General features: G+C 38.6%; 1 protein-coding gene across 1 annotated transcript in view; it reads right to left on the bottom strand.

Annotated features, from left to right (window-relative positions):
- Positions 1–7,996: 7,996 nt before the first annotated feature.
- The window catches only part of LOC144968557 (uncharacterized), a 9,710-nt gene continuing 1,362 nt past the window's right edge, over positions 7,997–16,344 (bottom strand). The window contains exons 2-3 of the mRNA XM_078907033.1: positions 13,602–13,695; positions 7,997–12,016 (exon numbers count right to left, since the gene is read on the bottom strand). Coding sequence (XP_078763159.1) covers positions 11,715–12,016; positions 13,602–13,695 — 396 coding nt within the window. The 3' untranslated portion in view covers positions 7,997–11,714. The remainder of the gene's footprint in view (positions 12,017–13,601; positions 13,696–16,344) is intronic.

The following is a 16,344-nucleotide window of genomic DNA, read 5'->3' as shown; positions in this document are numbered from 1 at the left end:
CGCTGATTGTGTGCTCTTGGAATCTGTAGATAAAATGAAGTGACCTCTCGGGTCTTTGTTGTTGATTTTTGCCATCCACGTTTATGAGTAATTCCCAATTAACGATATTATCCAGACAATAAAAGTTCATGGTTACAGTTTTTGTTGGTCCGTTAAACTACCGGATGGCAATGTTGTGAGCTTAGCCAAAGCATAATATTTATATTTATACACTCCAGCAGTTTCCTCGAACTCCTCGGGACATGCAATAAGTTCCGACGAAACCGTGCCTTGCCAAAACAACTTGTGCTTGTGTCAGGGTGAGCCTTTTAGGTGATCTCAAATTAAGTACACTGATGGTGGGCTCTTGGAATTGGAATTACACGTTTCCTATTTGAACCAATTTCCCTTCTTCCTTTATCTTTGGTAGAACTTTTTACTATCCCATTTCTTTTTCTTTTCTTTTTTTCCTTTTTACTGGCGCTGATGTGACCTTAATGTGTTGCAAGCGCCGTAAAACCCTTAAACTTAAAATCAAAAACAAAACCTTACTTTTTCTCATATGTTTTAGATCGTAAATTGTTTTTTGAGTATCCCATTTTCTTACTTTTAGCTGGCGCTAAATTGGCCTTAAAACGTCGCTCTGTGAAACCCTTAAAACAAACATTATATAGGCAGGAGCAAAAAAAAAGTGTAGGCATGTTTTGAATTGGAAATCTAGAAAGCATAAATAATTTTGTATTTGTATATTATAATTTCGATTTTGCTACTTTTTCTCTCAATCTTCCTTCATGATTAAATGATATTATGCACGTGTTTTAACCTTTTTTTTTTCACACCTTTGTTGACCATAAGCATGTTGGGCAAAAGCTAACATTTGCTGTCTTTCTGTACTCCTTTCAACTCAAGACCCGTCTTTTGTGAGCTTTATGGAAGCCTGAGGCTGTCTTTTCTCATCTTAGGGAATGGTTTTGAAGTGCAGTTATAAATGGTTGGTTGTCGTCTATGGCAACAGCCTCTTATGGTTTTCACACAACTGTGTTATGACGATCGATCCAATCAGCAAAGTCTGGTCCGCATTCGTGCACCGTTGCAAACCCACCGGGTAGCATCGTCACAACACACCGTTGCCCACAGCGGGTACATGTTGGATAGGTAGAAAGACCCCACCGATGAAGCGCACTGCCCTTGAGGCAGCTCATCGACCGAAGCCGATTAGCAGTCACCCAGTGTCTCCTCGTGGTAACTTTTCACCAATCTTAGAGGAGGTTACGTCCCCGCCCCCACGAGGGATTGAATTCGTCCAAACCGACTTCCATCTCTTATGTGCAGCTCTAGACGTAGTCAGGGATTCTGCGTACAAGGGTTGCCGGGACTTATTTCGGCTCGAAACGGGGGCGCCGTCCATTATGCGCATCAGAGGGGTATCCCCATTCCCTCTCTCTCTCTCTCTGATCTTACTCAGCCAGTTTCCCGTAATCGTCTCCCTCCGGACATCGGGGGGCTGGATCGCTGCCATTATCAGGCCCCATTCTCTAGGAGTTGTTGCTAGCATTCCTGACACTACGTGCATCGACTTGCGAAGTATTACATCCACCTTCTCAACGTTTCTGCTTCTACCCCACACTGGAGCGCAATACTCCGCGGTGGAATAGCATAGTGCCAAGGCGGACGTTCTCAGGAGCGCTTGACTAGCGCCCCAAGTCGATCCCGCCAGCTTCCTCGGAAGACTGTTCCGCTTCTCTATCTTCCGGACAACCCCTTCGAGATGCACCCGATAGGTAAGGCTGCGATCCAACGTCACCCCTAAATATTTTGGATGCGGCTCATATGGGAGTGGCTGGTCCCCGACTAGGACATTCAGTTTGCGGGTGTGCCAAGCACTGCATAGGTGAAATGCAGTGGCCACAGTTTTTGAAGTGTTCATCTTCAGGTAATACTTGTCGAAGTAGGATTTGAGTCTGGTGACGTCCTCGCTGAGTACGCTCTCGAGACGGGTCCACACTTTACTCTGAGTAATGAGTGCCTAGTCGTCCACGTATCCCAGCCTCAGGAAGTGTTCGGCATATCACTAATGTAAACATTAAACAACATTGGCGCAAGTACCGACCCCTGAGGGACCCCATTCTTCAATTTCCTTACTTTGCTCGTGGCGTCTCCCAGTGCGACGTGGAATTGCCTTTCCCCTAAGATCGAAGAGGACAACATCAAGGTCTTTTTGCACCTAATGATTTTTGCTAGTTTGAGCATCAACCCTTCGCACCATACCGTATAGTACGCATCTGATAGGTCTATAAAGACAGTATATGTTTGCTGTTTTCTCTCGAACCCATGCTCAATATGCTCTGACAGGGCAATGACCTGCTCCGTGGTACACCCCCCTCCCTGAAGCCCGCCTGCTCGGGTGGCAGGGCAGCGTCTAAGACCGGCCCCCATCGGTTTAATAGAACACGCTCCAACAATTTGTAAAGACAGCTCAGCAGAGATATGGGTCTGTAACTGTCGGCCTCCTTCGCCGGTTTCCCGGGCTTCAGTATGGCAACTATCTTCGCATGCTTCCACATTGCAATGACGTCAGACATTGCCTCTGACGGCCACGCCTGTACCCTGGAGCCCAGTTGCGTGACCATATCGGGATATATACCATCTATCACTGCTGTTCTTTACATCGCTAATGGCTGCACCCACTTCTCGGGGACTGAACGGGCCGTCCAGTCTGACTCCTCCGCAAGTAACGAGTCCAAAATCGTACGATACGCTTGCGGACACCGCGCTCAAAAGCCTGATTAGAGACCCGTTTGCTACGGTTCTTAATGTTCTTGGCAATTGCGTCTGCCTCACACTCCGGTGCAGCCTTCGCGTAATTCCGGTCCGGGTCCAATTTCTTTATCAGACGCCAAGCGGCGAGACTTTCCACGGTCTCCTGCCACCGCTGCTTCCTTCCCTCTGCCAGAGACTGAAGTAGTCTATCGGCTACGTCCTGGGACTGGGTCTGCTGGTACTCTTTGTACAGCTCTTCCGACTCTGCTGTCCAGCAATGGGGTGTAGAATTTCCGTTTGCCCCGTGGAATAGAACGTTTAGCGCTCTTAACCAGTAGCCTGCTAAATCTGGTTATATTCTCGGACTTGGGAGTCAATTATGTGATTATTTCCCTTGTATGTATTTCTGATGTAACAGGGATCGGCTACAACAGGACTTTTGCTCTGGTCCCACCATCCCTGTTATATCAGGTTTCAACTGTAATAATTTTGAGATCACCTATAAGTAAGTCTCATCCGGACGCAAGCACAAAATCCAACAAAGAGGAATTCACTCAAATGCTTATATTATACATTCAAATAACATATATAATAATACATAACAGAGATTAGGGTCATATCAACGCCAGTAAAAAGGAAGAAAATGTGGATAGTGAAAAGTTATAGCACACAAGAAGAGGTAAGACAAAGGTGAATTGAATGGTACAAATAGGAAGCGGATGTAGATTCCAAGAGTACACTATCAAAGTACGTAGTTTGAAATCACTAAAAGTCTCATCCAGACACAAGCACAGGTCCCCACTAAGAGGAATACACTCAAATGTTTTACAAATCATTATACATAACAGAGAGATGATTTACAATGAAAAATGTATCTCCAAAACGAACTACATGTATACGTTTTGACTGTTTCTCTCTCTCTCTCTCTCAGTCAGGACGGGGACAAAACCATGTTTTGTTTGTAAGGGTTTGACGGCGCTAGCAACACATTTAGGTTATATCAGCGCCAGTAAAAAGGAAGAAGTAAAAAGTTCTAGAATTCTTATTAAAGCACCCAAGAGAAAGTAAGACAAAGGGGAACTGGGAACAAATAGGGATCAGATGTAGATTCCAAGAGCATACCACCTATGTACTTAGTTTTGAGCTCACCTATAAGTCTCATCCGGGCACAAGCACAAAATCCAACAAAGAGGAATACAGTGTAACCTCCCGATAACGACATGCCACGGGACCGAGTTTTTATGTCGTTATCTAGAGGTTTCCAAGATGGCGGACTAAGTGGGCGTGGTCAGGCCCGCGGGACCAGTTTTTATTAACATTGACAAAACAAACAAAACATTGTAGTGTATTCCTCTTAGAGGTTTCTTGTGCGTGTGTCTGGATGAGACTTTTAGGTGATCTGAAATGAGTACACTGATAGTGTGCTCCTGGAATCTACATCTGTTCCCTATTTAAACCATTCCCCTTTGTCTTATTTCATTTCAATTGTAAATCTAGAATGTTTTTTACTATCCAATGTTCTTCCTTTTTACTGGCGCTGATATGACATAGATATGTCACAAGCGCTGTAAAATCCTTTAAAACAAACAAAAACAGGTAATTCGGACGCTGCGAGTTAGATAAATTTCCTCCTCTTCTTCACACAAAAACACTACTACTACTACCACTATTATTATCACTACTACTACTACTACTTCTATCACCACATAATATCACATTTTCCAAGATTTTGTGTTTACTTGCCTACACTTACATTTATACCTTGGATTTTATTAATGCATATTAGCCAAGACTCATCAAAAACAGCTGCGTTCTCATTGGTTTCAAAAGCTGCGTTCTCATTGGTTCAAGCAGGATTCGTTTTTATAAATTTTGAGTACTCATACTCGGTATTTTTAGGATCAGATACCTACGAAAACTGACAAAATGATGTCGTTATTCGGAGGTTTTATCAAAAAGTGCGTCGTTATTTGGAGGGGTTTTTTTTATACTGATCTTAAATAGAAAAAAAATCGGGACCAGGGGTCAATGTCGTTATCAGGTTGTCGCTATTCGGAGGTGTCGTAATCAGGAGGTTCCACTGTACACCCAAATGCTTACATTATACATAATACAAAAATAACAAATATAATAATACATAACACAGAGAGACGATTTACAAGGAAAATATTATCATCTCCCAAAACAATAACTATGCATTTGACTCCCAGCCAGGGCCAGGACAAAACCAAGTACAGTGCACTCTCCCGATAACGACCTCTCCGAATAACGACATTGGCCCCCGGTCCCGATTTTTTAAACTATATGTTATTCTCTGAGCCAGAGGCACCTCATGGCCAATGAGATCACTTTGTTATCGGCCAATGAAATGTCCTACCAGAGGCACCTCATAGCCAATGAGATCACTTTGTTATCGGCCAATGAAATGTCAGACGGTTTGCACTGCAACATAAGGATGGTACATCTATTTTCGACTTGTTGCATCAGATGGAAGATAAAGTCGGCCCTATGATTTACAGCAACAAGCGACAGACCGGGATTATGGATTTCTTCTCTAAATCGAAATCCGACAGTTAGTTTAAAAAAAAAACAACAAAAAAAACAAAAAAAAAATAACAAAAAAACATTTTTATTGTGGCCATGTGTTCAGTTGTATTATTAAATACAGCTGCACTCATATGCCGGTCCCCAAGCCCGGATAAACAACAGAGGGAAAATGACACACAAAAAACAACAACAAAAACAAACAAAAAACAACAAAACTACACACATACACTTCGTGTATTTTACATGTTTGGAAAGTCCGATCACTGATCACCCACTATGGTTGGTACATTAATGTACATTCTTAGGGTCTAACCACACCCCTTTTTCCGCCATCTTGAAATTTTCCGAATAACCACATGCACCTCTGGTCCCGAGCCATGTCGTTATCGGGAGAGTGCACTGTAATCTCATTCCAAGACAAAGACAGAAAGTGAAAGCAACACGAAAAACAGATATAGGGGGATAGAAGACGCAGTAAGTGCCTCCCTCCCCACTATGGGAGGTCAGGAACCCCACCCATGGACAAAACCAAGAATCTCATCCCCAGGCAAAGACAAATTACAGTGCAGTCCTGATAATTCGAATTGGGTGGGAAAAGCAAATGACTTCTATTTATCAGAATTCGATTTGTCTCCAAGCCGTGCCCGGGCCCTTACACTTACAAGCTACACAATAGCACAGAGTAGTAGTTAACACTGCATGCTGTGTAGGCCCTCTACTTCTAGATCTAGATCCATCGACCAATAAAGAAAGACAGTACAGAAGAGAAACGCGTGGAGTGGGGTGCGGCCTATGATTGTTCGTGCCAACCCCCTTTGTTAGCCAGCGGCCAGCAGACCACAAGTTAGTCTTAGTGATTAGAGCGCGAGAAGGAGAGAGGGATGACGCGAGACAGCTGGTCAATTTGGAGAAAGAAGAGAGGGCGGGTGGGAACAACACGCCATTACATGCCTCAGGGTCTCGTTATTATTATTATTAGTCAGCTCAATCATTAAAACGCGTGGGAGGGTGGATACGGAGAACAGGCAGTTCGTTATGACCTTCCAGAGTTTTTTTTTTTTTTGTGATGGGCAAGCACTTGCACTTCGAATAAAGAGAATAACGACTGTTCGAATTCGAATTAACCATGAATATTTTATAGAGAAGAAGAAAATAATTCATTACATCGTATTTTCTTCGATTTAAAAGAAATTCGGTTAATCAGATTTCGAATTATCTGGACTGGACTGTATGTTGGCAAACAGATATAGGGGGATAGAAGACACAAGTAATTGCCTTTCTGCCAACTATGGAAGATACGGTATGTACTTATGTTTGTTTTTAAGGGGGTTTTACGGCGCTTGCAACACATTTAGGTTATATCAGCGCCAGTAAAAAGGAAGAAAATGGGATAGTAAAAAGTTCTAGAATTACAATTAAAGCACCCAAGAAAAAGTAAGACAAAAAGGAATTGAAAACAAATAGGGATCAGATGTAGATTCCAAGAGCATACCACCAATGTACTTAGTTTGAAATCACCTACAAGTCTCATCCAGACACAAGCACAAAATCCAACAAAGAGGAACACACTCAAATGCTTACATTATACATTCACAATAAAAATAATACATAAGAGATGATTTACAAGGAAAAAAATATCATCTCCCAAAACAATAACTATGCATTTGACTGTTTCCCTCCCAGCTAGGATTCCGGCCAGTGCCAGGACAAAACCAAGTAATCTCATTCCGAGACAAAGACAGAAAGCATGTTGGATAACAGATATAAGGGGATAGAAGACACAGTATGTACCTCCCTGCCCGCTATGGGAGGTCAGGATCCCCACCCAGGGTATGTACTTAGTTTTGAGATCACCAAAGTCAGTCTCATCCAGACACCAGCATGATTAAAAAGGAAAACAATAACTCCCAGCACTATTTATATGAGTTTCCCTCTCAGCCAAGGACTGAAACCTCCCCCCCCCCCCCCCCCCCCCCCCCCCCCCCAAAGAAATCCCATTACAAGACAAAGACAGAAAGCAACTCAGAAAACATATAGGGGGGTAAGAAAAAAAAATACAGCTAGTGAAATTGAAATCCTGTCCACTATGAGAGGCCAAAAGATTTGTTTTTGTGTTTTAAAGGGTTTTACAGCACTTGCGACGAATTAAGGTCATATCAGCGCCAGTAAAAAGGAAGAATATGGGATAGTAAAAAGTTCTAGAATTACAATTAAAGCACCCAAGAAAAGGGGAATTGGTTCAAATAGGGAACAAATGTAGATTCTAAGAGCACACTATCCAAAGTACTTAGTTGGATATCACCTAAATGTCTCATCCTGACGTAAGCACAGGTCCCCACTAAGAGAGGAACACACTCAAATGTTTACAAATCATTTAATATAACTATAACATGTGAACAAAACATAATACAGTGCATAAGAGAGATGATGTACAAATAAAAACAATATCACCTCCAAAAACTAACTGTATATTTGACTGTTTCCGTCTCACTCTCAGCCAGGGCCAGGACAAAATCAAGAATTCCAAGGCAAAGACAGAAAACAAGTTGGAAAATAAATATAGGGGGATAGAAGACACAGTAGTACCTCCCTGCCCACTATGGGTGGTCAGGAACCCACACAGGAAGTCAAAAGACCCCACCAGAATAATATAATGGAAACTATATTATAATATACTATATAATATATATATAAAAGACAGAAATCCAGATGAAATGTAACAATTTTATTCGTCACGTCTTTCGTTGATTTCAAGTGTAATTCAGGCAACGATGACATTATAAAACATTTAGGCATCACTATGAAATGTTTGTTTTGTGATTAAGGGTCTTACGGCGCTTGCAACACATTGTTATATCAACGACAGTAAAAAGGAAGAAAATGGGTTAGTAAAAAGTTCTAGAATTACAATTAAAGCATCAAAGAAAAGTTAAAACAAAGGGAATTAGTTCAACTGGGAAACAGATGTTACAAAGAGAAAAATGTCATCTCCCAAATCTAACCATAATTTGACCGTTTCCCTCGCAGCTAGGGCATCCAGTCAGGGCCAGAACAAAACCAACTCATCGCAAGACAAAAACACAAAGTATGTTGGAAACAGATATTGAGGGATAGAGAAGACAGTTTGTTTTTTTTTGTTTGTTGCTTTAGGTCTCTTCCAACACAATTGAGGTTATATGAGAGACTGCTGAAACAAAAAAACAAGCAATCTAACAAAAATAGCACAAATGTAAATCAAAATCATAACCTAAATTATAAATAACCAAGAACAAACAGGCAGAAGATTTACAGAAAAAAAAATATCCCCTGTCAAAAATACAATCACAAACCAAAGAAGCAGGATAGGCTAGTAAAGAGAAGAAGAAACGACATCCCTATCGGATCGTACTACCATGCGAACATCATAGGTATATGATTCAAGGGTGATGCTCCCATCCAACCACCCGCAGAGAAGACAGTAAGTACGTCCCTGACACAAATGGGAGGCCAGGAACCCCACCCAGGGGGATTTGTTCAAATAGGAAACAAATGCAGATTCCAAGAGCATACCATCACCGTACTTAGCTTGAGGAGATAGAAGACACAGCGTGACCTCCTGCCAACATGGGACGTCGAAGGTCCCTGCCCATGAGCACGAGCATTAAACCAGAAAGTGAAATAAAAGGAACAAATACAAAACATAAGTGGAAACATCTAAATTATTACAAGACATTCATGTATGAGTATCAAATCAGAAAGCAGAATAAAAAGAACAGATACAAAACACGGAGAAATGGGTATCGAATCGGAAAGCGGAATAAAAAGAACACATACAAAACACGGAGAAATGAGTATCGAATCAGAAAGCGGAATAAAAAAGAACACATACAAAACATATCTAGGATTACAAAAAGTGAAGGTATGGAGTATCAAATTCCTCCCACCAAATCCAAGCATCCGTAACACACTTTATAGTCACCTGGAACAACTACAAAAGACGTCTAACTTCTACGTCATGGCACAAGACCGAAGGGCTAGAGCTCAGGTGGTCGCTGGTTTGATAAGTAAGTAATGGAGCACCAAATCAACTTGTGATACATCAAATGGATTACAATTACAATAAGGATAGGTATAGTATGAGTATCAAATCAGGTCATGACATATAAAAGTAAGGCAAAAACATGCAGGATACAAATCAGTATATAAATTCAGTTCCATATTTTAAAACCAGGAGTGAGAGGCGAGGGTTATGGCAAGATTTTTTAGGACTTTTGAATGATGGCTCAGAATAAAAACGGATTATTTTGTTTATGGATGGAATTTAATCATCTATGTCTCCTATATGCCAGGAAGAATTACTATTATTTGGTGTTGTTTATGTCTAAATCAGTGCCAGATTAGTATACCTTTTCACTTTGGATTAAACAGAGTAAAATTAGTATTCGATAATGAAAAAATCATAATTATGCAATTCTAAACTTATTACTTTATGAAAAAAAAAAATTGGAAAAAAAACACCATCAGAGAAATTGGCATTTGAAATAGTATCAAACTAATTCAGACGGTGGTGGTTATAGTTAGTCATAATACAAATAAAATAGTGAAAAAGGCGAATCTATAGGGATGCAGGAACATATGGTGTGAGAGAATAAGTACTGAAGGGGATGCGTGGCAGCAAAAATAAGAATTGTCAGTGTTATAATAATGATGCTACAATCCAATTAACCAAGCAAGTGATTCAAGAAGATAAAAATGCACAGGACGTGAAAAATATTAATTCAAATAAACAATAAATATCTGATCAAAAAAAAAAAATTTGGAAAAAAAAACACCATCAGAGAAATTGAAATAGTGAAAAAGGCGAATCTATAGGGATGCAGGAACATACCAAAAGGATGGAATGTGACAGCCATGGTGGTGATGCAGGAAAATACGGTGAGAGAATAAGTACTTAAGGGGACGTGTGGCAGCAAAAATAACAATGCTATAATTATAATACTGATGCTACAATCCAATTCACTGAGCTAGGGATTCAAGAAGATAACAATGCACAGGACATGAAAAATATTCACACAATATACAATAAATATTCGATACAAAAATTATTGATAAAAACTGCCACTTGATGCCCCCTTACATTTCTACTTGACAATTATGTAAATTTTGTCTACAGAGATAGACAAATAGAGAAATGTATAAACAGTATCAAATTAATTTCTTGGAAATAATAAGGAAAACCATGACAAGTGCAATTTGAAGGCTTTGAACTTAAAGTACCATCACATCTGCATTTCCTGAACCACCACACATGCGTGAAAAGGTGAATTGGTCAATTAACACAAGGTCATGAAACTGAAGTCAATCTATAAAGAGGACAGCCAATGCAATAATAAAAAATAAAATTTTTTTTTTTGTTTGTTTGTTGCTTTAGGTCTCTTCCAACACAATTGAGAATAAAAGAGATAAAGAAAAGAAAGAGAGAGACAAAATGGTCCTGCCCTTAAAAATCATATTGAAAGATTTTAATGAAAACAGAAGACAATATAAACAAATATATAAATCGAAAATTATAACTGACCTTGCTCTTAAGTACAAAAGGAAAGGCAAATGTAGGAGAGAAAAACATATATGAAAAATTCACAATACTATACCTACTGTCAATACTAATATATTGTAGTAAAGCGCTTTGAGCACATTTAGTGGATATTGCGCCACATACACATATAAATACTTCAGTTTGAATCAATGTCTATGCGTCAAATAGATTTGACCAAAAAATGCTTTATGATAGACGACCGTCCTATCTGAAGGGCAGTAAATAATTGATATTGTACGTCTCACATCCAGGAAAACTAGCTCCATTTGTGCCACAAATTTGTTTAAAAGACACCAGGAAAATGACAATAGGTGAAACAAAAATGTGAAAATGAGAGGATAAACAATACAATTAAGGCTTAGCAGCTATGTCAACATAAGACAAACATCCGCCATCTTCTTGCGAGCATAGGCTTTCGAACTTAATTGTAAAGTTGATTCTTCCACATCTACATCATTTTGATCACCCAGCACATCAGTCTCAATATCACCCTCCACAACACCCTCTTTCTTCAAGATGATGTTATGGACAACGATACAAGCAATAATGGCCTTACACAGGTAATTGTCATTCCTAGCATCAAAGTGCCTCAATCTCCTAAATTTGCCTTTTAAAAGACCAATACACCTTTCCACACAAGACCGTTCAGAAGCATGAAATTTATTATACTTTTTCATGCTTCTGGTCAACTCACCATTTTCTTTATACTTGGTCAAAAGAAAAGAATCCAAGGGATAAGCGGAGTCCCCGAGCAAATGGTAATCCTTGGGGATCAATTTCAGAGCCAAGTACAAAGGGCTGTTTCTGTATACCCTAGCATCATGAACAGAGCCAGGGTAACCAGTAACAGCATCTAAAATGGTGAGTCGGCTATCACAAACCACCTGAAGGTGCATAGCTGGAAAACCCTTCCTGCATATGTATGCATCCCTTTGATCTCCTGTTTTCCCCAACATAGGAATGTATGTGCCATCGATACATCCGATGGCACCGGGAAAGCAAAACATTTCGCCGATTTCACTACTTCAGCATCCGTGGTGGGGAATTTGACACACTGGCGTCTAAGTTCAAGTAGGGCGCTCGCAATTTGCTGCACATGCCTGTGCAGAGAGCCCTTACACACACTGAAGCGGTCAGCAACACTCCGGAAGGTTTCTGTGAAAAAACAAAAGGATTTTTGCAATATGATGATAATGACAATTTGTCAAAAAGGAGGAAAATATGTCGGCCCGTCTGCCAAGCCCAAATCAAATGCAAAAATAACATAACTGTACTAAATATTATGTAATATATTACTAACTTCTAAAACATATCTATTCGAATCATTAGATACAAACTGACTTTTTGTACAAATAATTTAAAGAATCGTCATTTCCAATCAAACATTTTAGATTTGCCCAAAAGTCTATTATCGCGAAGTTGTGGTTGTGCACCTTATAAATAAAAATCTTTAATCAATTGCAAAACATTCCCATCAAATGAGTGAATTTAAATTAAGCCTTTAAAAGAATTATTACATAAACCGAACCGCCAACCTTACTGTTACATCATCTCCCTATTACCAAGTAATATCTATAAACATAATAATATGGAGTTAGAAGGTTGGCTGAAAAAAAAAAAGAAAGATAGAGAGAGAGAGACTACTCTGATTTTGGATTAATGAAATTTGTAATTAGAGGTATAAAAATGACACAAGACATAACGGTGACTTTTCAGCTAAACTACCATTTACAGGAAAAACAGCAGAAAATTTCTGAAAAATCATAAAATCCCGGAATTCTGCTGATCCGCGGAAGATTATCACCACTGAATATGAAAGTAATGATGGCATGTTTACATGACAATGAGTGCATACAAGTAACAGAGACGTCAACTTTAAATTTGGCTCACAGGAATTTCGGACACCACTTGTAGGAATTTCCGCACACAAGAAAAGAGAATTGGGCTACTAGTATTTGGCATTGTGTTTACATATTGTATAGTTCTAAATAGATAACTGATTAGAATAATATTATATGTAAACACAATGCCAAACACAGTCCCAAAGTTTCCTTATTTCAAATGAAGTGGTGGTGGTTGTAGTAGTAGTAGTGGTGATGACAATGAGGTGCTTGTAGAAGTAGTAGTGATAGTGATGTGGTGCTGGTGGTTGTAGTAGCAGTGGTAGTGATGATGTAGTGGTGGTTGTAGTAGTAGTGGTAGTGATGTACTGGTGGTTGTAGTAGCAATGGTAGTGACGATGATGTGGTGGTGGTTGCAGTAGTATTGGTAGTGATGATGATGTGGCAATGGTGGTTGTAGTAGTTGTGGTATGGTGATGTGGTGGTGGTAGTTGTTGTAGTGGCAGTGACGACTATGTAGTCGGAGAGGGGGGGTTCCTTGGAACAAAATGATCTCGCCGAATTTGCCCATAACCCTGATTTTTTTGCTCCAGACCGGAGTTTTGGCATCACTGAAGTAATCATTAAACTATGACCGGAGCATTTCTATATAGAGGTAAAATTGAATCCATTACTGAGCATGAATCACACAAACCTTCAATGTAAGTGGGGGTTGGGAGCAAGCTCGTTGAAAAGCTGCTGCAAAATAAGATACCACAGATTTCAATTTAAGAACATTGTTCAGTCAACGTTTAAAATTAACACATTAAAAATAATTATTTCAAAAATGAGTAACGATTACCAAAACTTTAGGAATTAAATTCCAGACGAATCGTAAGAAAGAATGAACGTAAACCAACCTGTGTTGCCAACCACCCAAAGGAATTGCAACAGCTTTGCCCTTGCGGAATGAATCCTGACCGGGACCAGCAGATGAATCATTGTCAGAAGATACTGCAAATAAGAACAAAATTACTCAGAATCCTGTATGTATGTATGTACTTCAAAACACAAACCATAAGCTGGGTATAGCTGTAAAAGTTATAAAAGAAATGACATATCCGAATCTATTAAAAATGGAACACATATTTCATATAAAGAGGACGTCAAGAAAAATTCAAAGTAGACATTACAGCCTTTCACCATTACACGCTGAACCGTAATCAGGAGGTTCTTTAGGTCTCTTCCAACACAATGGAGGTTATATGAGAGACCGCTGAAACAAAAAAAAACAAGCAATCTAACAAAAATAGTACAAATGTAAATCAAAATCATAACCTAAAGATATCATAAGCTAAATTATAAATAACCAAGAACAAACAGGCAGAAGATTTACAGAAAAAAAAAATATCCCCTGTCAAAAATACAATCACAAACCAAAGAAGCAGGATAGGCTAGTAAAGAGAAGAAGAAACGACATCACTATCGGATCGTACACCCATGCGAACATCATAGGTATATGATTCAAGGGTGATGCTCCCATCCAACCACCCGCTATCAGGAGGTTCGATCCACAGTTGAGGCAGACATCAATGGGGATGGTATCTTGAAAATCATATCCAAAATATTATGCTTGATATTGGATCCAAACCTTAGATTTAGCAGAAAAAACAGAAGAACAAAGTGGTATATCCCTACCAAGTATAAATAGAGCCTGATATATTTGTAAAAAAAAAAAAAAGAAAAAAAAAAAAAGGATTACCTTTGTACATCATAAGGAAGATACACGTAAAAGACCACTGCAACAAAAACAGTGCAACATGTAGGCACTTTGATACAATTTTCAAACTCAAAATATCTTAATTTGACCCAGTCAGGGGGTGGGACTGGAAAAAACATAAAATTTGATACCTTATTTGTCCTCTACGACTTACAGTTTCAGAGTTATTTATATTTTTCTGTCGAAATTTTTTGTCAATTTTACAGAGAGAATCTGTGATCTCACTGCTGCCTCAAAACCAGCATCTCGCGGCTATAGGGAAATTTTGAGTTTTGCAGTCAACATGGCCCACTTATTGTTTTCGGTAATTTTGTTTCAATTAAAAAATAAATGGCAAGCGTTGGGTATCATTTTAAAGGTAAGAAAATAAGCTTTATTTCCATATAAATCATTTTCCTGAATGAAAAGAATGGAAAAAATTAAGATAAATGAAAATAGAAAAAAAAAAATATGAGGTTTTTGTCCAAAAATGTGGGGTTGATGGAGGGAAAAATAAAATAACGAGCGAGTGTATCAATTTTGATGAAATTAGGCAGAGCTATTCTTCAATTAATTGTCTACCGAAGTATGATTAAAATGCATCCATAATTTAACAAGTTCTTATAATTCAAAAATTGATAAATTCATATTTCAATAGCTTCATGAGAAATACAATCAGGAATTAAGAATAAAATATACCGTTAGAAAGCTTGTTTTGTGCCCTTTAAAATGATACTAACATTAGTCACATAGGTTCACAAATAACGCCATGGTGACCAAAACAGTAAAGGGCAAAAAAAATGAGTTTCACCTTACAGTGATCCTATCGGCTCCAAATAATTGCAATCTATGACAATAGTTTTACAGGATTACCAAATGCAAGAGATTAAGCCTAATAAAAGTTATATAGCCTCTCATAAATGGACCTGCAAGCAAATCTGATTTTGACGTTTCAGGACAAAATTCCAAAAACGATAAAGACACCAGTGATAATATATGATATTAACTTATGTGACCTGTCACAATTTTAAAGTTAAAAGTTATTTTAAAAATTAAAAGCCAACATATTCATTTAATTATTTATGTAAGAAATAATGAGGATTATTACAGAGAGGTGATACAATAATTATAACTAAGTGACTATATCTCCGAATGCTCGGGAAAATAAACTTGATCTCTATTTCTCCGAATATGGTTTCCGTTCTCAGAATTTTATGATTATAATTTGAATGAGAGTTAATTTTTTGGTGGCGTTTTTATGTGTAAAAAACGCAGCGGTTTTATAAACCTCCGTTGGCGGTGATGGTAAATTAATGAAAATGCTGCATACGTCCATGAGGTTTAAATAGATATAGATTGTAATTTAACACGCTGCTTAGTGATTACCGATCTACGTTTATACAATAAATTAAAGAATAAGAACATTAATTTAAAAAATCACAAGTAAAAAGGAACATGGCAGACAAATACTGATCTCAAACAAATAAATAATTTTAGAAAATTAAAATCAAAGGTTTTTAAAAACATGATAAAAAGTTTTTTTTAAAAAGAAAGAAAAAAAAATTGTCCTTCTCAATAAAGTAAACTTAAAAAAAGAAAATGCGTCTACGATGGCTCAAATACTAATAAGACCAAGCCAAGGTTAGATTAGAAGTGACTTTTTTTGGGTTGTGGTACGGTAGTCACGATCTCCTCGGCCAGGCGGAGTTGTAATAGGCACTTGCAAGAAGTAGCTCTCGCGAGTTGAAAACAGGCGAGGATTTCTGTTTCCGTTTTTGAGGGGAAAAAATTTAGGAGTGATTTTAAAATGTTCATTCTTCTTTCTCAGACTCAGTGGAATGAAATGGCATGTATTATATATCATTGGAAAGGGCATAAAATTCGACATACAATGATGCTAATAA

This window comes from Berghia stephanieae, chromosome 3, assembly GCF_034508935.2.
Source record: "Berghia stephanieae isolate SIO BIC M18660-M18661 chromosome 3, UCSD_Bste_1.3, whole genome shotgun sequence".
Lineage (NCBI taxonomy): Eukaryota > Metazoa > Mollusca > Gastropoda > Nudibranchia > Aeolidiidae > Berghia > Berghia stephanieae.
Note: the sequence above shows the minus strand (reverse complement) of the source record. Positions and strands in the feature narration are given on the sequence as shown.